Raw genomic sequence first — 27,743 nt, 5'->3', positions numbered from 1 at the left:
ACTGTGGCATGACTGTCCTGCTGTACAGTTTGGCCCGTTGCTTGAAGCCTGGAGATTTTTTCTGTTCAGTAAAATACCAGTAAATATAAACAGGCCTTTTACGTGAAGACTTTTAGAATGAAAACCTGCTTGAGTATGTGTAAAGAGCAAAAAACAGACAAACAGAAAACTCTCAATAACAACAAAACTGATGCCTGCCACCTTTTTCTAATAACAACCCAAAGGCTCTCACACTGGTGTTACTTCAGACTAAAGCTAATCTGTGGGAAGATCAGCTTACGTGGGACTGACCTGTCTTAACTAAAATGCATTAAAGATCATTAGTCTACTAATAAATGTGATAGTTTTCCAACAGGTAGTGTTTTTATGAAGAGCAATGTAAGTTCGTACACTGTATTCATAGATATATCTCGGTAACCTTGTCCTCTTGCCATTGGTTTCGCATGAGAGTTTTGTGCCTGCTGATGCTAAATGCCAAGGAGCAAACGTCTATAGGTATTGTTGAAGAAACACGCCACTAGGAATAAACTTCAAAAACTCCTCCTGTGCGCTTCAGTACACTTTGAGGCATCAGCTGGCTCATGTGCTTAACCTCAGCGGCTACCTGGGAAGTCAGATACTGCTTAATGTATTTTTGCTCTCTTGGTATCACTGCATTTGATAATTGAGTCCATGCGTCTCCTAGGCTCATCGGGGATACATTCAACACAACTTGGCAGATTTAAATTGTTCAACAATAAGACTTACCAAACACAAGTAAAAGTAGTTTCTGACTCTCGCTCGCTGTATTTTTCTCACTTTTTTTTAAAGCCTTAGGGGCTCTGAGCATGGTGTGCAACTGCCCCATCGTCCAGGGTGCATCAAGCTAGTCCAGCTCTTCAGAGTTGGCGTATAAGCAATGAAAGTCTTCAATTCTTCGAAGGTATCCGTTCTTCACTTCTGGCCTGCCGCATTTCAGTGTAAATGCCATCTTCATATAGTTTTAAAGTTATTTTATTCTAAATTTTAAGTAACTAACATTGTTCAACAAAACGGCAGGTGGAAGACGGTGCTGCTGTGTCCCTGCCTTGGCAGCAGGGTAGGGCCATGCCACACGCAGTAGTGGGAACGCTTTGAAGCGAGTTTTGTCTAAAGCTTCCCTTCTTCATGTTGCAAGCCTAACTTACCTAGAAAATTATTTTTAGGGCTTGTTTACAGGAGAAGTTGACTGGCATAACAATAGCAGTGCCTATTCTGCCATAGTTCTGACACCTCTTCAGTAGGTGTGTGGTGTCCACACATGGAGTTTATTGGCGTAATTACGAAGGAATAATTGTGCTGCTCCATTTGTGAGCTTCCCTCCCACCCTTGCTAGGTGAGTCCTTGCTCCCTGCTCCTTCAGAATACGTGTGCCGCCTGAAAAGCAACAGGTGGCTGTCCTCACTGGCGTGTAAGAGCTGTTTTTACTGACCTTACCTTGTGTACAAAATGCCAAGCTGCAAATGAGTTTTACAGAACCTCTATTCAGCCAAACAGTCTCTCTTTCAAGAAAGACTATTCCCCTGAAAGTATGCATTAAACAATATTTCTGACGGGCATCAAAAGGTTCTGCTAAAATGATATGCTGCTGCAACAACTTTTTGAAGGCTTGCATATTGCTTTTGCTGTCTAAAATGTAACTATAGCTATAGAGTAGCATGATCTAGATGGCTTCTAAACCTCTTTCATGAATGTAGATGGATTAATATATACGCTTCACTTTGACAGAAGGGGAATAGTACTCCTGCAGAGCCCTTGTCTCAAGGGGATAGAGAGCCACTGCAGAGTCATATGCGATGTCAAATTTACTGTGAAGGAAGACAGGTCGGGGTGGGTTGCACTTACAATGTCTCGGTCTGTCTCTGCCAGAATGGAGAAGGATGTTTGCAAGTTCCCATATGATTCTGCTCTCGGGCAGAAAACTCGGCTGCAGGTATCTGGAGAAACAATAAAAGATTGTGTAAGAGCAGAACAGAAGATGTTCCACTTGGTGAAATGAGAAGTGATTACTTCCACCTGATTTCAGTGGAAGATAAGCGTGCTGGGGAGTTTATTGTAACTACCCTCAGAAATGCTTCTGAGTGACTCAAGACATCAAATGTGACAAAACAGCTGCAGTGCAGAATGGAGCTGTGTTGTGTATCACACTGTGATTGACAGGCTCCTGTTTCAGATGTAGAAGAGAATGTATCCTTTCCTTTAATGTGAACTGATGGGAAGAAATGCACGTTAGAGACCGCTGTGCACTAGGTAACTCAACGGAACCCCATCTGAATTAGTGAGAAGTTTTACACGTTGGATTTAGGACCCCTTTGTCCTGTGACCTGGAGGAGTCAGTGCTGCTCTCCTGGTGAACCAGCCACTAGAGGGGACCGTGATATATATATATATATATTTTTTTTTTTTTTTTTTTTGGACACTAACCTGTTGCAGGTATTGGCTAGACTGGAGGAGTGGCAGTGCTGCTTCTGCCCTGGGTTAGCATGGGGAGTTCTTGCTCCTGCAGTGCAGAGGTGTTTATGGGCCCTCCAAGTAGCTGTGAAGAGATGCAAGCATATGATCTGGGTAATTTGATTTTGAAATGTTCCCTTCTTGGCAGCAGAGCACTGTCTGCTTTGTGGTTCCTAAAGTCCAGGCAGCCAAATTTGACCAAAAGGTGCAATAACCGCAGAAATGTGATTTGCCTGCTGGGTCTGTATCTTCTAGAGAAACTATACCAAAGCTGTGTCCCAAAGGGCTTCCATCTGATTTGTTTCTCACGTGGTAAAATACTAACCCCCTTATCCTGCCTTTTGAAAACTGAGTAATGGTAAAATAGTAAAATGAGACTTCTCAGTTGAATAATACATTTCAAAGATAGCTTTCAAAATTGCTCTGTACTAACAGTCCATTAACTAGCTAGCACTCTCCCTGAATTTTGTTAAAGGAGTTTAATTCAGGAATTGAGAAGCCAATTTAAATGCAGCACACAAGAATAACAGAAGAGACAGCATTTCAGGAACCAGTGTAAGAAAAAGTTAAATTCACTCATGAACTGTGGAAGTCTTCCTAATTTACAGGTTGAGGAAAGACAGCTTGGCATCAGCATCCTTAGATTTAATGTTCCTCCCTAGAAGAAACTAGGCTGTCCTGCAACTTGGTGCTCATTTTTAATGATGTCACTTAGCACCACGCTGACTTTTTGTTTGTCCCGGGCTTTGAAGTGTGCTTGTGCCCAAGTTGCCTTTGTACCGCTCCCTGTAGCCACTGCGGTGACGCTTCTGGCTGTTCTCTGAAAAGTGAAAAAGCCGTAAATGTTAAGAAGAAGCTTTTCTACACTGTTGAATGCTTCAGAAAAATAAAAATTAGGTTGTCCGTTTGTCACTGTTTTATACTGTGTAGTTTTAATGGAAAAGCTTTTCAGACCTTAAGAAATTAGGTAGTTAAAAGGGAGATGAGGACAGAGTCCAGGTTAAAACCTTCCAGTGGTTTGCTTTCTGAAGAATATTTTGGAAAGGGAGAGTTTGTAATTCCTTGAAAACAGCAACTAATCTCGTCTTATTCTGGAACCCAGTACCCCTGTGTCAAATGTTTTTCTCAAATTTTATTTTTAAGTCTCTGTCTCAGAGAAACTTTGGTAAGACCAGGGAGGTGAAAGCTCTCAATGATATTTCATAAGCATCAGTTTTTTTCCAATTGCTTTAATTTATCTGAAAAGACTGCTCTGTGCCTTTTTTAATGCCCTGGGTTGTATCTTGCATATGGAGAGATGATTTTCTCATCTTCAGTGAAAACCCATGAACAGATGCAGACTGCAGATTTATTTGCTTGGAAAGAATCACATTTGGGCACTTGGAACTCCATAAGCTATCCGTAGCCTCTCACGCTGACATTTTCCCCTTCTGTAGCCCTAACTGTCTAGCCTGATGTCCTAGAGTAACTCTTCAAACCTCAGTCTAAAAATACCACTCTCCAAAAGCCCAAAGCCTTGCACACTTACAACGTTTTTATTGCAGTTTACCCTAATTTGCCCATACTTGCAGCCTGTATATTTTTCAGAGAATCTAACAGCTGCAGGTTTTTTACATGTGAAAGGCTTTTAAAAAAATCTGAAGTGGGTAAAACATAGCTTGAGTTTAAAATAATAGCTAGCTTTTGGACTTCTGACAGAGCAAAGGTTTTGAAAAACTGAGGCTTGCTTATCCCCTGTTCATGAGATAGAACTTACCTGGGCATACGTAATTACCTTTGTGATAAAGGTATGCGCTTGGTGTTTGTGCATCTTATACATTTATTAAAAATGAAGCATGGAATGGAAGTGTCCAGCAGATCTAGAAATAAATCTGGTCTCACAAGATTATCCTTTGTGTTTATTAGCCATCTGATTTCTAAAGCTTATACAAAGTTTATAAAACTGGCATCTTTGGAGGTGGGAGTGGGCTGGCTTTGCTCATTCTTTAAATATTCTTTCTTCATGCTTGCCATCAAAGGTATGTATCAGTACTGAAAGACAGAGATGATTTATCTTGGGTGAAAAGTGCAGACAAGCACAGCACTTGACACCCAAATCAAATACTGACTTGGAATGTTTTTCTGAATCTTTGGGTATATTAATCTCAAAACTTGGCATTTTCCAGGCTAGGGTCATTATCACTCATTACCGTGGTATCCAAGCACCTATTTTTCTTGTTCAGTAAGCTAATTTACAGGGGTCAAAAAATCTGCAAACTCAGGGGTGTCTTTTACTTGCTTTTATTTTGAAGGTAATTGTGTATTACAAGGGAAATGTCCTTGCGCTATGGTCTGGAGAAGAGAGGCAGAGTTAGTCTAACTCAAGACTGATTTCCCATTTTAAGACGGAGAGCAAAATGTCTCTTCCAAAGCACGTTGTCTGTAATCTGTCTGCAGATAACCTTGGCAGCAATTTAAAACAAATGTCTCCAGTAAATGACCAGTAATGTGCCCTCTGAAGCCCGACACTCTTCAAGAACCGATGCACTTCCCTTGTAAGTTCATTTTATTAGTCAACTAATTTATAAATAAATTAAATTCAACTTGTAGAACATGCTTTCCTTACATTCATAATCAGTAAAGTAGGAAAGCCTCAGCAGAAAAAAAGTTCTTCTATTTTCCAACAAAACTGGATATACAAATTTAATACATCATACATAAGTAAAGGCAAGAGACCTTTTAACTGAATAACTTTTGTTCTTGTAAGGTGTTTTTTGAGGCCAATCTTCTAATGCTACATGAAATTATGTATGAAAGGGTCCGTAGAATGCTGGTAGAGATTAAAAATCATGTTGGAAGAGGAATAAGACTTCAGGATAATCTTTCTGTCGAGATTTCATTGTAAGTACACACGGGAGAAGCAAGGTAATCAGTAATCGGACAGTGACACTGATGGGAGAGATATAGTGATTGAAGATGAATTTGAACCCTCGCATATCTGGACAGCGCTCGGGGTGTTCGGAGACATTCTTCTATTTGAAAATCATCCCGGTTAGCTGCTGCTATGTGGAGGAGAGGCATTTCTGCCGTACCTTTTCCGTAGGGCCAGTCATTATGTTGGATGACTGTTGAGAGTGTGGGGCTTGGTCTTTAAACACTTGGGCCAAGGGAGATGTGAAGGGTGTAGAAGTGGAAGGTGAATGAGGTTAGGGTTTGGAAAACTGTGTTAATGTCCTTTTACCCCACTAGAAACAGCCCTGTACTTACTCTGTTCCTTTTTCCTTTGGAAACGGATAGAAGCATTTTGGGGAAGGGGAAATCTGTAAAAGAGGTCAGGAAGTATGAGCATGGTTGAGTATAGGTGCTGTTGACATGATGTCTTCAGAGGTAGGTAAAAAGCAATCGAGTCCTGGCCTATTTTATTTTCCAGATATTTGAGTCTTAATTCCAACAGCATTTTTAAGTAGCTTTTTAGATACAGCTTTTATAGATGTAGCATAAGTGTTTTAATTCTTGATATATAACTTCTATGTTGCCTTTTACATGCCTTGATGCATGTCTGGATTTTCATCATCTTAGTCATTAGCATCGGAATATTAGTCATGTAGTGTCATCAAGGAGTTGCCTGAAGTCTGTGCAGAGCTCATTCCTCTTACTATTTTGTTGCCTTCATCAAGAGCGTAATGTACTTTAATAATTACCGTTAAACTTGCCATGAACAGTTGTCTGAATTGCCAAAAACTGGTTTAAACAGCTAATAATAGGCACTGAGTTGGAAGCCTTTAATAAGATCATAATGCAGCATGCTCTGAGTGATAAGCAAAATGAGATTGGAAAGAATTACAATTTCCACTTTGATAAATGGAAAGGCTTTTTTGGATAAGGGTAATTATTCAGGTACTGTCCAAATATGACTACTAGAAACACTTTTATTTTAAAGAAGAACACTTGTGTTGCTAAGAAGCATCTAAGGTGAGGATTCGCTTTGAAAGTTTTAGCTTCGGATCAGATCTGCCTTACATACCAGCGGTGTGATTTCTGTCATGGTAGCTCAGATCGACTTGTGTAACTAATGTGTTTTGTGCTTATAACAACATTTTATCACTTTAGCTTGTTTGTCTGAGGAAGGAATAGTTCCCGTGCCAATAGTTACATCTGCTGCTACAGCTGCATCTACGAGGGGCACGGTGCCCACGTAGCACACTGCTGTTCCTTTACCAGCTCTGCTCTCTGTCAGGTCTATAGAAAGGATAATCTACCAGTCTGGAAATAAAGGTATTCCTGTACTGCGAGCACTTACAGATTGTATTAGTGCCCTTCAAACACCTCTCCCCCCCCTCTTTGATTGAAAAACTTTCCTGTTGGCAAGAAAGAGAAGTGCTCTCCCTTCTGCACTTGCTGCTCAGTAAATGGAGCCCGGTTCGGTTTGTCATGATGCACAAACTCTGGGTTTGCCCAGCTGTGTGAAACATCTCCCTTCTTTATGAGACCTTGACAACACGTGGAGTTGCACTCTGTTGGAGAAGGATATTTACTCCAGGTATGGAAGGGGCTCGCCAGTCTTGAAAAGGGCTTTCGTGGGACAGCTATACCTAGAATGGCACCGGGTAGCTGGAGAGGTAGTTGGAGACAGCTCATTTAGGTTGAGAGCCACATGCAAAGCTGTATTCTTTAACTAGATTTTTAGACACACAGACACAACTGAAAAGGTGCAAGTTTTGAGATTTGATCCCAAAAGAAAAGTGGTTACCCATGAAAAGATAAGCAATTGCCTCAATATTACAGGGAGCAGAAAGTACACAATATATTGTCCCTGATCCCCTTCCTCTTTCAATCAGTTGCCAGCCTGTTGAAATAAAAAAACCAACAACCCTGGAACCCCCATTTCTCATTGTCTAAAACTTTTGAATCAAAAATGAAAACAATTTGCTTGCCAGTTTTGTTCCACCTACCTGAAACTTCCCCTCCATGCCTTTATAACCAGACTTGAAATTAAAATTGCTCGTCTTCTGCATGAGGTTGCAGAGCTCTGGAAATAGCAGTTATCTCAATTTTATTCCATCGTTCCCCTCAGTGCTTTACGTCTGGAGTCCTTCTGTGTGTGGCTTGTTTTATTTAAATACTTTTACTATTCTAAGTTAATACATTGGGATTCTGTTGCCCACAAGCAGCTCATGCGAGGTACTTTCTGTGGAGCTGCAGCCACTTGCAACTACTCAAGTCGCATAAAATGACAGAGCCGTTGACAGCATGACTCCTGGTGATTTGCTCCAGAGTCCCTATGGACTTGAACCAAAGTCCTCCTGCCGTCCTTACACGCGTTAAAAAAGTGACACTGTTTTACGTAATTCATAATTGGCTATGCCTCTGCAAAACCAGTGAGTTTGTAGGATTATAGCTGTCATGCAGACTTCTCCCTCATGCAGTACCTATTAGGACTGGACGTTAAAATGCTCACATTTGTCTGGAATATTCGTAGTATATGAGAGAATTAATAAATGTATGGACTTATTGAATAATAAAAAACTTTTTTTTAAGAGGGATGGAAATTGCGTAATTGACCCATCTCTTCTGAGAGTCCTCGGTTGCCACTTAGTTTTGCCGGAACAGTTGTTTCTGCAGATGAATTAATTTCATGGGCTTTGACCATCACGAAGTGAATCTGGACTGTTTGCTTAATATGGGGGAGGAAGAAATTAGATGTGCTGCTATTGAATTTTGTGAGAATGTCAGATACACTTTCCTTTAGCAGGCCCTCAAGAAGAAAATGTTGAATTCTGTCTATTCTTTTTTTGAATTTAAAATGGGGGATTTTAAACTGCTTAAAAGTGTTAATTTGCATTCCCAGAGAAATTATAAAATAAAAATAAAATAGAACAAGTTCTGAAGTTTAATCAGAAATTAAAATGCCAGGAACACCTTTGAAAAGCTTTGTTTTCGTGTTGCTTAAATTCCCAAATTTTCTGTGTATAAATGAGTTTGTGTTTGTTATTTTTGCACAGGGGTTTGTGAGCATCAGTTATGCGAGGATACTGGTTAACGTTAAACTGAAAAGTTGAGTTTTTCAATAGGAAGATCATCTGAAAGCTCTTACTTCTGCAATGCTATTTTTACAACGGCGGTTGCAAATGGAGTAGTCAGACTCTTAGAATTCAATTAGTGTGTGTTTGTCTCCTGCATAGCGATATATAATCCTTATTTATAACAATGCTGCGTGGCAGAGACGGCTCTGACAATTTCAAACTGTGCAATAATAAACACATTACAGAACCTTCTCTGGATTACGCCATTGCTGGATGATTGCATCAAGCACCCATTTAGGAGGGCTTTGTGTATCTGACTTTCTGAAGAAGCTGTCCTAAAAACATGACCTGTAAACAAGGAGGAAAAAGTTGGTGTTGCTTCTCTGAAGTCAATACAGGTGCATGAAGCAAAGACTTTGATACAAGCTTTCAGTATCAGTCTTTGAAATCCTTGAAAAAGAAGATATAATGTGTTAGAGATTATAGTTTCTTTTTTCTCTTGCATTTTTGTGTCTCTTACTGAAGAAGCAATTTGTCAGTCCTTTAATAAACAGCTCTATGTAAAGTAACCCCTCTACCTAAGCTAGGATGTCAGTGCAAAGAAAAAGTTTAACAAGTACAAAGCTGTAGCAGCATGTCTCCATTATTTTCAACGGCGTAATTTAAGCAGCTTAGTGATGACCCCAAGCTCATGTAATTGAGGCTGCTATAGTCTTTGAATTGCTGGAAGATGCAGCTCCTTAGTAATTATCTGAACAAATTTCAAGTTAAAATCAAAAATGTATTTCAGGTGAAAAAAGTAAAAACTGCCTATTGTGAAAGGCAGCAGTTGTCTTACAACAGCTGACAACACAAACATAGGCTGGCAAATTTTCACTAATGGCGGAAAAAGCTGCTTTAGAAATGTCAAGATTTTTCCTGATTTAAAATTAGTAAATTCTGAAGAATCAAAATAACTAGAGTTGGAGATGGAATCACTCTGTGACAGATGGCACAATATTTTTTATATTAGAATTATACTTTCCTGTTAATAACGTATTCTCAGTTGACCCTTTGCACTGAGATGGTGCCCACCTCTAGAAGGAACCAGTTAACTAATGCCTCCTCCAAAGGCATCATCTCATCTTGCAGTACTCTGATCTCATCGTTAATACCAATCAGATTTGAGTTTCAAAAACTGATCAGTGCATGAAACCTACTTTCCAGTTCAGTTCTTCAGCTTTGAGTTTTACTTGGCACCAGTTCATTAGTTCAGTTTGTAGAAATGGCCGTGTCTGTGCACTTCTCGCTAATGCTCGGTGCATTTGTCGCTGGGGGTAAAGTTAAGCTCAGCCATCTAAACATCAGCAGCTGCTTTGGGTCCATCCTGCCTTTTGGGGTACATGAAGCCGTCTCTGGGAGATGGTCGTATACTCTGTGAACTAGGAGAGCCTTGATACTGCATGGAAAAGATGCTTTTAAATTGGTCTGTCAGTGCTGCAAGAGGTATCTCTGAACTGTGTCAGTCTAATTTCTCTAGTCTGTCTTCATTCCCTATGTATTTTTAACTTTTTTCAAGAGATTGCTCGTTATGGTTGATTACATTATTTGCGCCTTTTTTTTTTTTTGTCTCCTTTGATGCCTGTGCCAGTAGTGCTTATGTAAAGGGGCTTGATTATATTGAATGGTAAGAATGAACAAATGCAGCGGGAATTCAATTGCTGTTTTGCTCTCAAGCACAAGTGTTCTTTCTAAATCAAGTCTGACCACTTGCTATGTCAGTCAGCTACATCGTTGGAGGCATGGAGAAACTATTTCATTTACATTTTGATTTAAGGGAAATTTTTGTTTGCTTGAGGTGCTCTATTTTATTTGGAAGTTTTAGAAATGTATGATTTCCAAGTGCTCTGCATGCTTTAAAACAAATTTGGCTGTAGTCGGTCTTCATCTCAGCTGCAAAATCCTACGTATTATGTGTACCTGTTAAATAGCTGGCCAGCAGTACCCTATCCTCTCTACGGACAGGGGGCTTGAAGTTATTTGTCAAATATCACACAGGAGTTATTGATGATGAGCTCTTTCAGGTACTTTTAAAATTGAATTTCTTAATCATACAACCGTCCACCTGAGCTGGTACACAGAATTTTAGAATTCATGCTATAGAGCATCTGACAATTAATGACAACTTAAAATACCTCACTGTAACGTCATTTACAACTTGATTAGTTAGTTGACATAGCTCTTCTTAAATTTCAGGTTTTAAGAGGTTTCTGAGTGTTTTCCAATAGTTTGACAGAGTCTTCCCATGGGTGCAGTAAATGCTGGATTGCTGTGAATTTAGGGCCGTGTCCTGCAGTGCTCTAAAGTCGCCTCTGCTGCTGCCACATCCCTCCTTTGCTCTGATGTTCAGCAAATAGTTTGCTGGGAAGTTTGTGTGCTAATCTGGCAGAGAAACTAATCCACAAAAGCAAATAGCTTTCTTTTGACAAGCATGCTGAAATGAAGTGCTGAGATTTGGAGACGCAGCAGTAGGATGGGATGCAGCAGCCAACAGTTGGATTGTCTTTAAACTGCCAAAGACCCTCAGTCAGGGAAGCACACACGCTTCTTTCATAAAGGTTGGCAGTCCCAGTCAGGCAATTTCTAAAGAAGAATTGCCATCAGTGAGGTATTCAGAAGAAAAATGACGGTTCAAAAATGACTGTGCAAAAAAGCAAAATTTCATCATACCATGGCGGGGACACTCAATTATAAACTTCTTTGCCTCTCTGTATTCAGACAGAGCGGGGTTTCTGTGCGCTTGATTCATCACACTTGGCTTGAGAGAGAGCACAACATCTCCAGATATCGGAGAGGCTGATTTTGTAGTGCTTCAATGTCGCTTTTATTCAGCCCCTACTCAATAGAGCTTTGTGTTCTTCTTGCTCCTAGAGATTGTAACTGCTGCTGTGGAGGCAGAAACGATGTGGAAATATGGACCATAAAAAATATTGGCAAACTGGTGTTTCTCAAAAATATGACCTGTGCTTAAAACAACAGCAAAATCTTTATTTGACTTTTAAATCATGGCGTTTTACTGTCTTTTTTTTTTTTTTCTTTTTTTTGAGCCTCTAAACAAAAGCATAATATACTACAGCTTACTGTGAACTAGGGATTTAAGACATTGCAAATCTACAGGGGAAAAAACCCTGTGTTCAAAAGAAAATCTCTTTCTGATAGGGCATTATAGAGAGTACAGCTGTTTGGTGGTAGTACCGTGCAGAGAGGAGCTGAGCTGGAGACTGTAGCAAATGTGGTAACAGAAAGGAGGGAGAAAAGAGCCTTGGCTAAGCTGGGTGCGAGCTGCACGACCATGCAGTGAACTGAAGACTTACTGCCACTCCATCTCTCGATATGTAGGTCTTGTCTACGAAGACTAGTGGAAAAGAAAGTTGAGGAGTAGGACACTAATATTGCTGAAAGCTGGCAGAGTTTTCTGTGTCGTGTTGATGCTGCACAGTCTTTCTCTCAACTTCAGTTTGTTTTCATCCAAATATGTGCCGTTGCATCTGTTTACTTGGTGGTTCAGTGTTGGAAACATACCTTTCTTCTTGACAGCGCATGGGTTTACATCTATTGTAACTTGATTTGGAGCTGGAGAGAGGAACAGACTGTGTGCTTTGCAATGGGAACTTGCTTTTTGGTCCCAAATTAATAATGGGATTGATGAAAAACACCGTTCAAGTATGTTGGCATGTGGTTGATGGTTTGTGGGACAGTAATGTATTCTGTGTGGGAACATCTGTCGTAAGGGAATGGCTCAGGGAGGGGGAAAAGCACATGATGTAGCTGCAGATACTACTTCAAAATGACTTGTATATGAATGCACGGGACAGTTTAATTAAAGGGAGAATGGAATTTCCCCAGCTTATGGAGAAAAGTGTATGGAGAAAACTGGTTCACTGGTGTTACCGAGCATCTGCTGGCTTGTGATGATGCTTTTACAGCACATTTACTGAGGGGTTTTGCAGGTTGCTCTGTCTCTGAAAGGACAGTACTCAGTGTTCATCTCAGTTCACTTTGTGCTATTTTTACAGCTTTCTGTGTTCAAATGGCTCAGAATAACATGCTTGTCATTCACCTGTCAACTAAGGAATGTAACTTACTTCAGACTTCCTTCCCCTGAGAGTAGCTCCGATATGAGGAATATCTTCAATTACCAAAAAATTCTGTGCTGTCCCCTTCCTGTGTGCTCTTAAAAGGCAAGTGTTTACAAAAGGTCCTCTGTTTCAAGATGACCTAGTTAAGGATGCTGCTGTGCAGCAGGTCAAAGCTCTGGAGTAAAGTTTTCAGCATCACCAGATGCTATTCAAATCCCGGAGAATCGTGGATGGATCTTCAAAATCACGTGTACCAGCATATGGTTTTATTAGATGAATCACAGCATAAATGGAGGGCTGAAGGAACACGTGCCTGATACTGCAGTCTTGGCTAGATAAGAAGTACATCAAGTAGTTCAAGCCAATACATTCAAATACCTGTATCTTGTCGCAGAGGTGCGCTCTGTGCAACACCAGCAAAACAGCTTGAGCTTTGCAACACCACTGCACCATTTGCATAGGTGAATTGCTTGACGAGCCTCCAAGTTCTTTTGTGTTGACAGGCAGTAGGATATAGGAATGTTTCAAGAAAAAGGGAGCATCCCTGCACTTACGGACATGAGAAGACTTAATCCTTGGATGCATGGGAGCTGGATTGGTTTTTTAATTGTGTGATTGGTGCTGTCTCACACGAGTGGGAATGGGCTTTTTAACTGTAAGTGCTGCCAGTGATGCTCTTGTACCTTTTTTTCTGGAGAGAGCTTCACTAAATCAGTGGTAACAATGATCTGTCTGTCCTGTTTGAATGACTATGGTTTTATGATTCTGATGTGTTATGATTTTATGGCTAGAGAAGGGGCAGATGTCATTAGTGGTTTCAAAAGTGGTTAGAACTGAACGAATGTGGACACTTTGTATTTCATGATGGGTTACTGGTCATTGGGGGTATGTAAAAAGTTTTCTACAGAGGGAAATAAAACCCAGTTTTAACAGTTGTGTTTTGTTTTCTCCCACCTCTGACACAGGTTGCCAACTTGGCCTGTTCCATCTCAAACAACGAAGAAGGTGTGAAATTGGTTCGCATGTCAGCCAGCCAGCTTGAAGCCCTGTGTCCCCAGGTAACGAAGAGCATAAGAACATAAGACATACCCTAATAAGTTGGGCAACTGGTCCTGCTTAGAACATGTTCCGGCCTCTTAGTGTCTGTCTATGGACTTGCTGCAGAACTTGGCTTTTTCCTTAATACATGTAGAGAATGAAATGCAGGGTAGGCATTATGACTTAGAAACTTTAAAATATATGACAAAGTAATTAGTGATATGAATGGGTCTGTTTTACATAATAGCTCTAATTTCATTTGGCCAGGGTATTCTAGTAACCTGCGAGACAGTAAACTGGTGAAACTTCAGTGGTTTACTGTGCCTGTCCATGTTGCAGGAAGATGTCTTGTGAAGACGCTACCACTGCTCCTGTGCGTGCTATAAGATGATTTATAGATATATTATTTTTTGCCTAAGTAGAATATAAATATGCCAAAAAAATCTTCTCAATAGAGTAGGATCAGAGGAAGCTCACTATGCATGAAGAGTTTTGAACCTGGCTGAGACTACCTTTTAATTAATAACTTTTTAATGGAAACAAGGAAATTAAGTTTATATAAGCACTAGACTATCCTCTTCCATTTTGACAGCCCTGATGTTTTAAATGTCAACAACTAGATACTTGGATGAACCGCTGAAGACTACAGGGCACTGTTAATTCTTGTAATTTACATTTTTTTTAAAGCAACAGGAAATTCAGATCTAAAACATACGAATAAGCTGTTGTTGGTAACAAGGAGCTAATGGAAAATATGTACTCAAAAAATTGGTCAAATGACATTTTGTGAAAATAAGGTGTATTGTCTCAGGATTATTTGGAATTTGTTCAGGTTTTCCTGTATGCATTGGTCCTTTTAAAACCAGCTGAAAGGGAGGGAGAGATGTACACCTGTACCCACCTCAGCAGGATGGGAATTTTGAGGAATAGGTGAAGGTAGTGTGAAAAGCAGGACTATTTTACCTTTTCTATTCCTTTTAAGTAACAGTGCTATTAAATAGGTGAAGCTAGGCACCTGAACATAAAACAGTAAATACTATCTAGGAGGCCTTTTGGCATCCTGGGGTGGAATTCTGTGGTTCCTGCTCCTGGATCAGACCCTGGGGCCGGTGCATCAGCTGTGTTGGCCGTGCAGTTCTTTGCCTCCCACGTCTGGGGCAAGCGGTGTGTACGGCTTGTTAAAACCAAAGGTCAATTTTTACAGTTGGAACAAAGCATGTGGAAGAAAAAGCTTTTAAAAAGACATCTTATCTGGTATAAGGGCTTGCTCTTTCCCAAAGTAACCGACTAGGCTGGATGTAATGATTTTTTTTTGTTTGTTTGTTATCTCCAAGAATATGAGTGTCTAATGCATGTTGCTCAAAATAAATGCTGATGCTTTTGAAAATAATCATCTTAAGAAAGTTAAGTTTTCTTTGATTCTAAACGTTTCTGGTAGTTGCCCAAGCCTGTGGTGTGTTTTTCCCCTCCCCATTGCTGAAGTTGTGTGCATTCCAAATTCTATCTTTGCTTTTCCGACAACTGCTTATTTAAGTAAATCTACTCCTTTAGAAAATAAACACCATGATAGTCAACATGAAATAATTAACAAACTACAGCCAATAGTTACCAAATTAGTCACATATACTGAAGTGCAGTTGTTAACCTTTGACTTCAGGGATTATGGATAATACCTTTAACACGCATTGGAAGCTTTGATTATCTACAAATGGACAAGGGCTGTAACTGATGGATTTTGGCTTCACAAAGGTCACATATCTGAACTTCCAAGCCTGCCCTTTAGATGCTCCACTGCACAGTCTTGCCTTAATTTCAGGGTCGTCACCAAGAGATTAGTAAATGACACTGTAGATGTTCATAGCACTTGAAAGAGTGCTTTTATATTACATTACATGTTCTCTGGTTGATTCTTTAATGTACTAAGAGTATTTAAACATGTTGGGAATCCTGAGAGATAATTAGGGGCACTTGTCTAAACTGTTTTACAAATGGCGTCTGTGTTTTCTCCTAACAATACAGAAGTTTGTTTTATGCCAGTCTAATCGACGCAGCACGCTATCGTCCTTCTCGACTGCGTTACTGAACGGTCCCCAAACTTTGATTATTCTGTATAATCTCTAAATGCTTCTAGATATAAAGCACAGCATAGTGGGATTTTGTTTCCGTTTTTAGACAATATGTTTGTTCTGCAGTTTATTCCTGATGAGATTCGCAGCTGCTTCTTCAATCCTTTTAGGTGGCTGTGCTGAACAAACGTGTGAATTAGGCATAAAATACAGATTTAATCTGACATTATCTGCTTTTTTTTTCTTTTTTTTTTTTTTTTTTTTTTTTTTTGGCTTAGATAGTATTTTTCCAGGAAGATGCTGGATTCAGAACGAGTCAAGTCAGTCAGTAATTACAGTAGTCTCTGAAACTCAAGTGAATATATAAGTATCACACAGAAATACGATGTATGAAATTTAATTCAAGGTATTGCTGTGGTTGAAAGGATGAAACTGAAATTTCATGCACTTGAGTTTCAGGTAACCTGTTAAATAGCTTAGCTGAGTAGAGGCCATTCTGGGAGCAGGGAAGTCCTGGTTAAAGAATGATTTCTGCAGAAATCAATCTGTAGAGTTAATTATAATTATCTCAAATAGAGTAGTTTATTCAGTCCTTTGCCATAACTAGCCTTCTTCAGCCGGCAGCAGGAGTAAGGAACATGCAACACTTCAAACTGGTTAGGGAAGACATGGAAGTTTTGTCTGTAAGGACAAGAAGTCAGTCATTGCTAATGTCACCTATGGGTTCAGATGTTCTCAGGTTTGCAATTTAATTCTTTGAGGAAAAAGAAGATGCGGGAAAATTTTCATCTGAAAAGTCTCTACAAAAGCAAGCAGTTGAATTTGTTTAGTGTGGCTATGTTACTGGAAATAAGCCCTTCCTCAAGAGTAACATCATCGATCCTGTTTGTGAGTCCCCAGCCAATTAACACAGAAGTTAATGCGAAGTTGAAGACTTCGTGTGATATTTAGAGCTCCCTTTTGATGGTACAGAAGGAACTCTTCGGAAGAGCTGTGCATGCTCCTTAGTAGCCAGCTGGGTGACTTGTGTTAGTCTAGGTTTACAGGGGAGAAATAAGGCAGCGGTAGGGGATCACTGGTGTTTTTCTTCATGAAGCCTTGAGTTACAAGCCTACCTGAATTCTCTTTTTTTTTGAGGACATGCGTTGCTGAAAGTCTGTAAATCAAAGTGAAACTACTTTGTCCAGCATCTCACAGGAGTTACCTGCAGTCCTGCAGCTTCACACCTTGCTGGGGGGGGGGGGGGGGGAAACAGGCCAGTCTATGGTGGGTTAAGATGAAGAACCAAAAGTCCTCCATCACTACAGTTAAATGTTTGTTGGGGTTTTTTTTTGTTTGGTTTGGTTTTTTGTTTGTTTTTTTTTTGTTTTGTGTGTGGTTTTGTTGTTTTTTTTTTTTTTTAATGCTTGAGATGCCTTTCATAAGGGAAATGGAAAAGTACTGCTGTGAAATGCTTGGAATAGTTGCCTGTGCTTCCATTTGCCTAGCAGAGCACTGGGGGAAGTTGTCTTTGCCTTCTTGCTAAACACAGAGCTTGCCAATGGTAAATTAGCAAAAGATTTTGTTTATCTCAACTTGAAAACCTGGATCCTTGCTTGTAACTCTGGCTTCTGAGTTCTGTTTCCAAGAAGTACTTGCTTTGGGAGCCTGCAAAAGCTGTTTTGTAACAGCATTTTGCATTAAAGATGTCTGAGAAGAGAGCTTAACCATAGGAGTGTTTCTGATCATACAAGCTGTAGGTGTTTAGAAAGCAAGAGTGAAAATGCCCCAGTACAGCTCTTGAAAGGAAAGTGTTGCTCCAGCCTTTTGATGTGACAGTCTGCTGTCACTTGCAGCAGCTTTTACCAGCTATATGTTGACTTTCTTGTTCTTTAAAGCCTCTGTGAAGTTCATCTATAGACTTTTAACCAAATTGCAGTCAGGCTGAGAGTTTTAGAAAATAATTATGGATTAGAATTTCCATCAGGTTGGGTGTTTGCTTCTGCCAGCAAAAGCTGGAGCCCCTTGCCCTTGAGACTGATCGCCTTCTGGGAAGTGGGTTGCAGGGGTGGGATAGACCTGCACCTGCCTGGTGTGGACACACAGGACCTGTTCTCCCACCTGTAAGGCAGGGCTTGCTCTGAGCCAGTGCTGGTTGCCTTTCTCCTCTGCTGCCCAAACAGCTCATCCTCCTTAGAAGCCTTAGGAGAGCACCAGGCAGCGTCTCTGCGTGTCTTTTCCACGCTCCCTCCATACCTGCCTTCGCACAGACAGCGTGCTTGGCGTAGCTCACCCTCCCCTGCATGGTCAAGTGAGTGTTGCCCATTAAACAGACGCCGGATAATTCTTGGATTAAATTACATTTTTTATAAAAATAAATTGGCTCTTCTCATATTAACATCTTGTTTTAATAATTGCTGTTCCACATCCTTACATTCCAATTTTGAAATGCTTGAAAAGCAATTTGCTGCTTATAGATTTCTGATGAGGCAGATGGTTACATATGCTGATCACACCTACTGACACAGATAGAAAAAACACCAAAGCATAAGGAATCCCATGTAGAGGTTCCAAATAGCACAAAAAACTTTTGTTTAAAAGTTGCAGCATCTCAGAGAAACAAAAAACCCCTCCAATCCCCCCCCTCAAATCAACCAAACCCAAACGTGACCTGTAGGCTTTCCCTCCTCCTTGAGTCCCCAATTACTGCCAATTCTCTGGTGGCTGTTGGAGAAGGAGATAACTTCATTTTTCTTGCAGTAAAGACTTAACATTGAACAATTGTCCCCTTTTTTCTTCTCTTTGAAAGACTGTCAGATTTTTTGAATGTACTAACTAGCAGATCTGTCTCCAGACTGTTTAATTACAGGTGCCTGAAGCATTTTATTGGCATTGAGTAGAAATACTTATATTAAAAACTTCACACTTGGGTTACAGTTTTGTATCATGCAGTCTTTCTGTGAAGCAGAACCAGCACAGGACAGGAGTGGCCATCGAAGAAACAATATTAGAAACTCTAGCAGTTACTGCTGGATAAAAAGAAGCAAAGATAGGAAAAAGGGATTCAGTTCTGTAGAAAGAGGTATGTGAGTGTGCCAGGACCCTATGTTTTCATCGCAGGCACAGTATGATCTGTGGAGTGCAGTAGCAGAACAGCTTCCAGAAAAGACACAGAGACCCTGAAACCCCCAAAGCTTCAGCACTTGAAATCGGTGAAATACAAAATGAATCAACACAAATGGACACCAGAACAAATGGCACCAAAGTTCTTGCAGCTTCTGCATGGACTGGTACTATAATATCAGTCCTCAGCTACAAATGAAAATGCTTTTACTATATAGGAGGAAGTTGATAGGATAATTATGTATACGCAAGATGCAAATTGTAAATACTTTGACAGCAGTATGCGCTAACCTGGAAAAGGTCATGTTATTGCAGTAAAAGTGTGCATCTGTGGGTCATTTAGCACTGTAACAACAGGAATAAATCTCTCTGCAGAGATGGCTGCAGTCACTCTGTGTGTAACTGGCAGGAAAGGAAAGTGCTCAAAGTACCTTTTATACATTGGAGCAAAGTATTGGAAATCAAAGCAAACTTTTCCTTCTTTTGGTGCATCAGCCTCCGTACAATTGCTGGTCACTGCCATTATCGCTAGAGAAAGTGCAAAACAATCTTCTGTATGTTTTGCTTCCAGGCATTTTGGCTCATCAGAGTCTGCAGAGTGCTTTTTACTGTATTGAAGTATGTAGAGGGTTAGCACACGTAGACATGTAGATGCAAACCTGGGGTTGAATGTAACTGGAAGCGACTTAAATGTCCTGCTTACGAACCGGTTTTTCCACTCAGAACAAAATGCAATTAGGAGCAGGGAAGGAGACATGAGTAGGGTGAACGCTGGAGGTAACTTTGGCATCTGGTATATGTAAAATTAAATTATGAGCAGCTTCTTACAAACTGCCAGTAAGCAAGCTATGCTGCTTTAATACAGAAAAATGCGAGCGCTAAAATCCACTGGAGCAAGGGGAGTCCTGGCTGGGCTCAGCTGGTGTGGCAGCTTTGGTGGTAAGGTCATGAATTCATTTGTTGACCATTTGGAAAGCTGTGCTCCAAGAATTGTGCTTTTGCTTCTACCTTACAACTAGCCCTCCGTATCACAGGAGCGCCTGTGAGGCAGCAATAAAATAGAGCGAATAAGGGGCACTGCATGGTGCAAATACCAGTTTTGGCAGGTTGAACAAGAGACTTCTTCCACTTGGCCTTGCACTGAGGCTGCTCCAAAAGGCATCTTCCCAAAGCAAACTTGATCCTGCTGTCTGCTTGACAAGTTCCCTTTCACCCACTCCAGAATAAAACTGATTTTCACATCCCAGCTGGGGCTTGGTTGGTGCGTGTCCCTTTTTTCTCCACCCTGAGATGATAGCTGGTGGGTGGGTGCTTGTTTTATTAGCTTTTTTTTGTACAAATGCAAAGTATCCTGGATTTTGAAGGTCATGGAGCTACTTTCCAACTCATTACCCAAATGCCACAAGAAAGCTGGTAAATGAAGATCTTTATTTAAAAACAAACAAGTGAGTTATTTAAGGACGGCAGCTATTTTGGTTGTAAAGAAAAGGTGTGTAGTAAGGAGAGGGGAGAGGACTGGGTGTTGCTTTAGAGCTTTTGAAACTGAAAAACTTCTTCTTGTGGCACAGTAACATCCTAAAACTAATACTACAGGGAACAGGGCAAAGTTAAACCAGCTGCAGAACAGTCTGCTGTGAAGAGCAAAAAGTCCTTATCAAAAAGACTGAGGCAAAAATTAAAAAGTGCTTATAGGCATTGAAATGGAGAGTTATGTGGCTTATGGATGTTGTGTGCACTGAGACTATGTAAAGATACAACAGGTAGGGATTGCAATGCAAAATAAATAGGTGATAGTTTTCTTCTCCCAAGTCATGTTTCTTCCTTTGGCCATGCCAGTCAAGTGTTCAAAACTGTTCTTTGTAGGAACACCACCATGTATAAGAGCTTTCTTCTAGCCTCTTATCAGTCTTTCAGATGGGATGCTATAAAGGTGAGGCTGGAAGCCATCCTAAATTAAGCCTAAAAGAATTCCTTCTGGGTGACCCAGTGGCTTTAATTTACCCACAAGTGTATCTATTCTGTCCTGGAATAGCTGTATCTTTTGAGAGAGCTTCTGGTCAAAGTAGCTGCAATCTTGTAACCCAGGCAGAAGTCACTCTTCAGGGAACCTTGGAGAGTCCTGCCCTGCAAAGGTATAAATCTATAAATTCAGTCTGACATCTTTAATTTCAATAGGGGAAGAAAAAAAAAAAGGGAAGCAGGTTCTTCCTGTGAGAAGAGGATTTGAGGTACAGATTGCAAGTCTTTTGAATCCTAAGCCTCCCCGATCTCGGGGCGTGCGTTGCCAAGTCCTGGCTGCTGCTGCAGGAAGCTGCGAGGCGGCGGAGATCGACTCCAAGTAACTCACTGGAACCACGTTATCGAGTGTTGGGCTGTCTGACTTGAACATTGCAATTGCTACATGAAACAAAGCACCGATAAAAATAGTGTGTTTTCTTGCCATGCTTCATTTCCTTCTGGATAGTCTCAAAATGTCCCTGTTTGATTCTTTTCTTTGTACAACTTCAATGAGTCATTGTGATCACAGTGCTCTGGCAGCGTTTTGAAAAGCTTTGAAATACAGAATATTTCCCTGAAATTGCCAAATGTTTTACATGGAAGCGGCTACATTTCAGGTAGTCTGGCTGTGTTCTTCCTATTTTTCGAACGATATATATCTCCTTCATGTAAGAGTTACTCATATTTTAAATTAGTTGCCCAATACTTCATGTTTTTTGGAGAAGCAATAGTGTACTTTAATCGCTCCCTTCCCCCTCCCCACCAAGTGCTCATTTTTAGATAATAAAGGAATTGCAGTCCTGCTACATACAGAGACTATTTAAGATCCAGCATCCCTGTCCTTTTCCCACATCTATCTAAGCATCTGTTGGAAAATAAATCAGTCCCTCTGTGCTGGAAACCAGGCATCATGTACTCGAACAGATAATTTGCAGGGTTTTGGCAGTAATCCCTGGGACATTACCCCAAGCAGATGCGTGAGACATGTCCAGGATAACTTCCCTACGTACATGCTATGCTGTACATATTTGGCAGAGTGAAGGGTCTGATCGTCCCTGCTAAAACAGAATGTTGGAACCACTTTGCACATGGAGATAGAGTATGCGCTACGAAAAAGGACTGTTGAGCTGCATCTGCTGTCTTGAATTCATTCCTGAGCGCGCGCATACCTGTGTGGGTTTCCTAAGCTGTAGTTTTGTCTTTAGTTCCACAGTGACGCTTGATAGCCTTTGACTTCCCCACCATCTCTAGCACTGCTGGCTGCTTTCCAAATGCAAGACATGTCTGCTTGTAAGGGAGATCTTGCATGCTAGTTTTGCTTGGCCATTTTTTAAAAATATTTGCCTTGGCCAGGCGTTTTTGCTGTTGTAATGTACAAAAAAATGTCCTTTTTTCAGTTGGACAAGCTGCCTGTTGGGAGGACGATGGTGCAGCTTGTGCCGCCTGCATTTGGATTTGGTGACGGTGCCCTGTTTGAGTTTCTTGAGCACTTGCGGAGCCCTCTACCTATGACAGCTCTTCTAGTACGTGTGAAGAGTTCCTTGACGTGGGCATCTGGGGTTGGACACGTGCTGTTGACAAAGATTAATTGTTCGGACAGCTGCTGCTGTCCAGACATACACCACGCAGGTACAGAGGCCATATGTTCCTTCAGCATTAATGCCGACCTGTCTCAGTGCTTAAAGGATGTTTTCATCTCTGATGTTAGTCAACGTAGCTAGAAGAGAGCAGGAGAAAATGTCCTAACCCTTGGTATGACCATCTTTTCTGTCTCAGTAGTTACGGTTACTATCAGGATAAAAGCTGAGAGCAGATTTCTGGAGCGTTGTCTGTTTTACCCTTTTTGTTTCCAGGACGCTTGTTATTTGGATTCACCTTCATAAAACTTTGGATATCTAGATTTTGATTGATAGGTGGATAATTCATTGCATCAATCAGACTGGGGCAAGAAATGGTGTTGCAGGGCTCTTGAGCAGAGGACAGGCTTTCTTTTCTAAAACCTCTATTTCTGTTTGATTTTAAATTTTTAAACATCATTTTCTTGGCTGTTGCAAGGCTTTTTTCGGGGCTTTCAGGACTTGAGAACCATGATTTTAATGGGCAGCGTGAGGGTAGCTGGCCAGCGTGCCCCATGGCTGGCAGCAGTGCTCTCTCTGAAGGGACACCTGGTTCCTGCAGCTGCCTGCTCAGAAGGTGTGACTTCAGTGCCTGCTTTGAGGAATGGGAAGCAGCAGAGGACCCCATGTTCTTCATGACGGACAGGGGCACTGTCATTTTTGGCAGGGTTCAGAGGCATGTTTCGTCCCCATGGGTCTCATGAACAGGTTGTAGCTCATGCCAGACTGTTTCTCGCATTTGTCTGTGTGATCGAACCCATCGAGCTCGTTGTGATTTGTGACCCAGACTTGCAGCCTCCATCTCCAGAGGCAGGATGGTAGCGTGGAGAGCAGTATAGCTTTTCTGTGGATTTTCCTCAGTCACTGCTAATTTCTAGCCTCCGTCGGGTGAATCAGCCTCCTTCTCCTGCCTGATTCAGTCAGTGCTATCGTGATATGTTTGACATCACCATCATCTCCATGTTTAGTGAGTTATATATTTTTTTTAAATGCTTTGTGACAGTTTTAAATGGAGCAGGTAGAGAAAGTAGATTTTGGAAAACGAGGAACATCTGGTGCTTGCGTGTTTTCTTTGGCAACTTTGTGAAATTAATATGGTCCTAAAATAGAGAAAAAAATTACGCATTGAACTTATAAGTTAATTAGCGCTAGCTCTCAGGTGTTTGAAAACAAGGTTAGGATTGTCCTGTCGCTCTGACTGCGGATGGTTTCTCACGCCTGGCACGTTTCCAGGTCATTCTGCTGGAGCGTAGTGCAGCAAGAACAGGAGCAGGCTTTTGAGATTGTGTTCTTCCCACACCTGAAGAGGCTTTTTTGGTCAGTTAGTTGGCACAGCAGAAACTTTGTTACCTGGCAGTATGTGTAGCATTTGTTCTGCTTAGAAAAACAAGGATCTGGAGTAAGTTACAGTCTTAGGGTTTGAAGAAAATGAGTAGGGGGGTGTTCAGGAGGAGCATCAAATAGTGGCCTCTCCTGTGCCCTGGCTAATCTAGCTCTTCCACAGCTGTAACAGAAATCTCAAGGTACTATAACAATTACTGGCAAGGTACAGAGTAAAGCTTTAAGGAAAAGAAAATGAATACAAAATTTATCTTTAATTTTATGTTTGCATATTGTTTCTACTTCAGACTGTGTAAGATTAATCCTTTTTTGACCTTTTTTCTCAGGTTCTGGCGAATAGCTTAGGAAATGCAGCCTCCAGTGTACTAAATGTCATCCTGTCTAAAATATTTAACAACACAACTTGCACTCAGAAAGCAACACCTTTTTAACATGAGCTGTTAAAGAAAGGTGAAGCTAGCTCGTGTGAATACTTGCCAAGTGTTTTTGCTTGTAATAACTAACCATAATAAATGCGGAAGCAGGTATGAGTTGGCTGTGAGAGCAACAGAATAAACACTTTTGTGTTTAAACATCAAGTTCCTGAAAACTTATTAAACTTGCTTTGTTATGCTGTTGAGTTCATTGGATAAACGTATGGAAACTAATTGTTTTGTTAAGGGTATGTTTTAAAAATCCAGAGGTGTTTTACAGGTCATTAATGCTGCACTGGCTCTGGCTGCTAAGCCCCAAAGCAAGCTGGCTCAAGAAAACATGGATCTCTTCAAAGAGCAGTGGGAGAAGCAAGTCCGCGTGCTGACAGATGCTGTTGATGACATCACTTCCATTGATGATTTCCTGGCTGTATCAGGTAATCAGGGGTTTGATCTCAGAAATAATTATTTTTGTAACTGAGCTTATTCCTGGAAATGGGTGGTTTCTATACATGTTCTGGAGTCTTCTCAGGTTTTTGGAATGGATGGTGTTGGTACGCTTCACCTGGCAAGCATCATCTTCTGCCGAGCGAGGTGTGAAAATAGAGCAGGAGATCTTGGCACAAGAAGAGGTATTTTTATAGCGTGAAAACAGCGATAGTTTAGTTCAGCAGGTACTGTAGAAACTTGTCATTGCACTTACAGCGTGTGCATGCATAAATGTATATATTTACATGTCAGTAGGCAGATCAGCTTAAACACAGCGAAAGACACTTTATGTCTCAAGATTTTGAATTGCTAGCTGAACTACTGATGAATTACTATCTACCTACTGAAGACAAACCTCACTGGTAACATTGGGGGAAATAGCATATGTTTATGTTCAAGTTATGAACTAGCAAAAAATACGATCTTTCAATTCACCTTAGACTCTTCTTATGTAAAACAAAAATATCAAACCATGGTCGTACAAGTTAATTAAAATAAAACTGTTCCTGTAGAAAATGTTCTGGGAATATTTTTAACCATGTCAGATTCAGTAAAGTTTTTAAAGAAGATTGGATAATTATAATAGATTAATAATTCCATTTGGCAAAGTGCTTGCCAAAATAATCTGTTTTATCAGCATCATTGATAAAGACCCACTATTAGCTGCTGTGACCTAGAAAAAAGGGGGGCACTTTTATTTCCACATCCTCTAATTCTGCTCTCATCAGAGGACACGGTGATATAACCACGTGAATTGTGTCTGCGATAGCATTCACAAATTACCACTACAAACTGAGGGTCTAATTTTCCTGGTGCAAGCAGGCTTGGGCATCTCGAGTGACCTAAAAACTGGTTGTAAAGAGAGATTTCACAGGAAGATGTGTGGCATTGGAAGTACCAGGTGAACATATCTAGGAAATGTAGACAAAGACTTGCAGGCCTGAATTAAAAGACCATCCTTTTTTAATATTAAAAAAAGAAAGTGGGGGGGGGAACAACAACTAAAACCCAAGTAATGTTTCTATGGTGAGTCACCTGTATTATCATACGTGTCGTATTGTGGTTCCCTGGGTTCTGAATAAAAATTTTCTTTGCAGTGAGTTAGCATAAATTTATTAGGCAATTGAATGTCCTAGTTCTTTGTATCTGTCTGCGTGCTTGTCGTTGCAGCAGTAGTTGAAATTGCACAGCTGCAAGGAGCCTATTTCTGGGGAAATATATTTAGAGAGAATTGTGTGCTGAAGTTCACAGCTCCACTTGGAGTTTGCCCACAAGAGCACAAAACATTTTAAAGAGAAAGAGCTGTTAGTCTGTGAAAACGCAGTCTGTATAAGCTGCCTTACTGTATTTCACTTCCAGGTGTGGCTCAAAATGGGTCGAGCCACTGGAACTGAGTGGTCTCCATCCTCGTACAGGTCATTCGAGGAGATGGGTGCTCTGCTTTAGAGGGGACAGGTTATGGTGTTGGCCCGCTGCTGAGTTGCTCTGAAGAGTTTCAAGGGTTTGGCAATAAGCAGGGGATGCTTCTTTTCTGAGGCAGTGACAGGCTGACTCAGGAGAGACTTCACCTCGAGCGTGTGCTTGCCACCCAAAATGATGCCATGGAAATGCTGTAGTTTGAGACTACTTCAGATGCTCAAGTGCATTCAGCAATTATTTGTATGTGCTGCATTATCAAAGAGATGTTAGAAAAATATTAAAGCAATAAATATTGCTTTAAATATTATTTGTTTGAAGTTTGATAAATGTTTTCCATATAAATGCTACAACTCCAATTCATCTGCTAAAAGTCTAAACATCTTTTTGGATAAAATTGTGATGAGTATGATTTATACCAGGTTCCATTTGGGGTTATTAGGATGTTTGTGCATAGTAGGGTTTTATCAGTTACTAACTGGGATGTAAGCAGAATTAAAAAGTGTCCTTGTGGGTCGGTGTGTGTGTGTGTCTGTATACATATAATAGCACATTCCTACAGCATGTTGTGCTGTCCATCATGAAGTGTATGCTTCATTGTTCAGCATATGCTACAGAATTGTATTAATTATGCACAAGTAAAGCTTGCTGAAAGAGATGTTGGGTTTAGATAATAGCAGACTCATACAAGAATAAGGATACCTAAATGCACAGTGTTGCAGATAAGCTTGCAGGTTACATTATGTGAAGGGCATAGCATGAGAAAGGCCCTGTTGAGTTAGGATGATGGTCTGGCGGTGGCTAATTATCAGTGCATGGGAGATTAATAGCAGAGGAATCCCGTAGACTGAAGATCTTTCCTATACGCTCCCAACCATGAGTGATTTGCAGCTCAGGGAGCTCCAGCGTCAGAGGTGCTATCTACTGAACAGTCCTTGACAGATTTTTCTCATTTAAACTTCTGTTAGTTGCTCTTCCAACCATTGTAAACCGCTGGCATCTCCATCATCCTGTGCAAAATTCACAGCTTAACTGTGCTTTGTGTGAAGAACCTCCTCATTTTTGCAGTGTCGGCTATTCGCTTCATTTGATGCCCCTAGTTGTAGTAGAACATGGTGAAGAGTTTTTTTCCCTACTATGCTGTTTGTAAATGTACAGACTTCTGTTGTACACTTAGTCAGTCATCTATTGCTTGACTGCTGAGTCTTTGCCTGTTTTCATTATTCCTCATTTCAAAGCTCTTCTGTACCTTCTGTAATTCTTATCCCTCTTGTCAGTGCCTTCCCTAAGCACTCTGGGTGTGTCTGTGTGCCCACTATCTCTGTTCTTTAGAGCAGAGATTGTGTAATTGTCAAATTCAATGTTCTGAAATTATCTGGATCTCCCTTGAGACCCTCTAAAAAAAATCATTCCATTTGCTGCCTTCTGTTCCTCTGCTGCTGAAGAGGTTTACGCGAGAGACTGCCCTTCACAGCGAGCTGTTTCGTCTTAAGAGCCTCCAGATGAATATTGCCTGGGCCCGATGATTGTCCTTCTTCATTACAAGATGAATACTGTATTTACGAGTGTATGAACACTCAATAATTTGTGTTAGCCCATAACTGTGGCTACTGAGACTGCTGCTTGACCTGGTTCCTCCAGCATCCCTTCTCAAGAGAGGGTCCAGCATGGAAAT

The 27,743-nt window shown here is 40.8% G+C and overlaps 1 protein-coding gene across 2 annotated transcripts in view; it reads left to right on the top strand.

Annotated features, from left to right (window-relative positions):
• The window catches only part of CTNNA1 (catenin alpha 1), a 119,265-nt gene that overhangs the window by 72,062 nt on the left and 19,460 nt on the right, over positions 1–27,743 (top strand). For both annotated transcript variants that reach the window (XM_087760076.1, XM_087760075.1), the window contains exons 10-11: positions 13,555–13,647; positions 24,444–24,600. In XM_087760076.1, coding sequence (XP_087616202.1) covers positions 13,555–13,647; positions 24,444–24,600 — 250 coding nt within the window. The remainder of the gene's footprint in view (positions 1–13,554; positions 13,648–24,443; positions 24,601–27,743) is intronic.

This window comes from Nipponia nippon, unplaced genomic scaffold (genome assembly GCF_047370975.1).
Source record: "Nipponia nippon isolate SJK-2023a ecotype South Korea unplaced genomic scaffold, ASM4737097v1 scaffold_21, whole genome shotgun sequence".
Lineage (NCBI taxonomy): Eukaryota > Metazoa > Chordata > Aves > Pelecaniformes > Threskiornithidae > Nipponia > Nipponia nippon.
The sequence above is the reverse complement of the archived record's forward strand: the minus strand, read 5'-3'. Positions and strand labels throughout refer to the sequence as shown.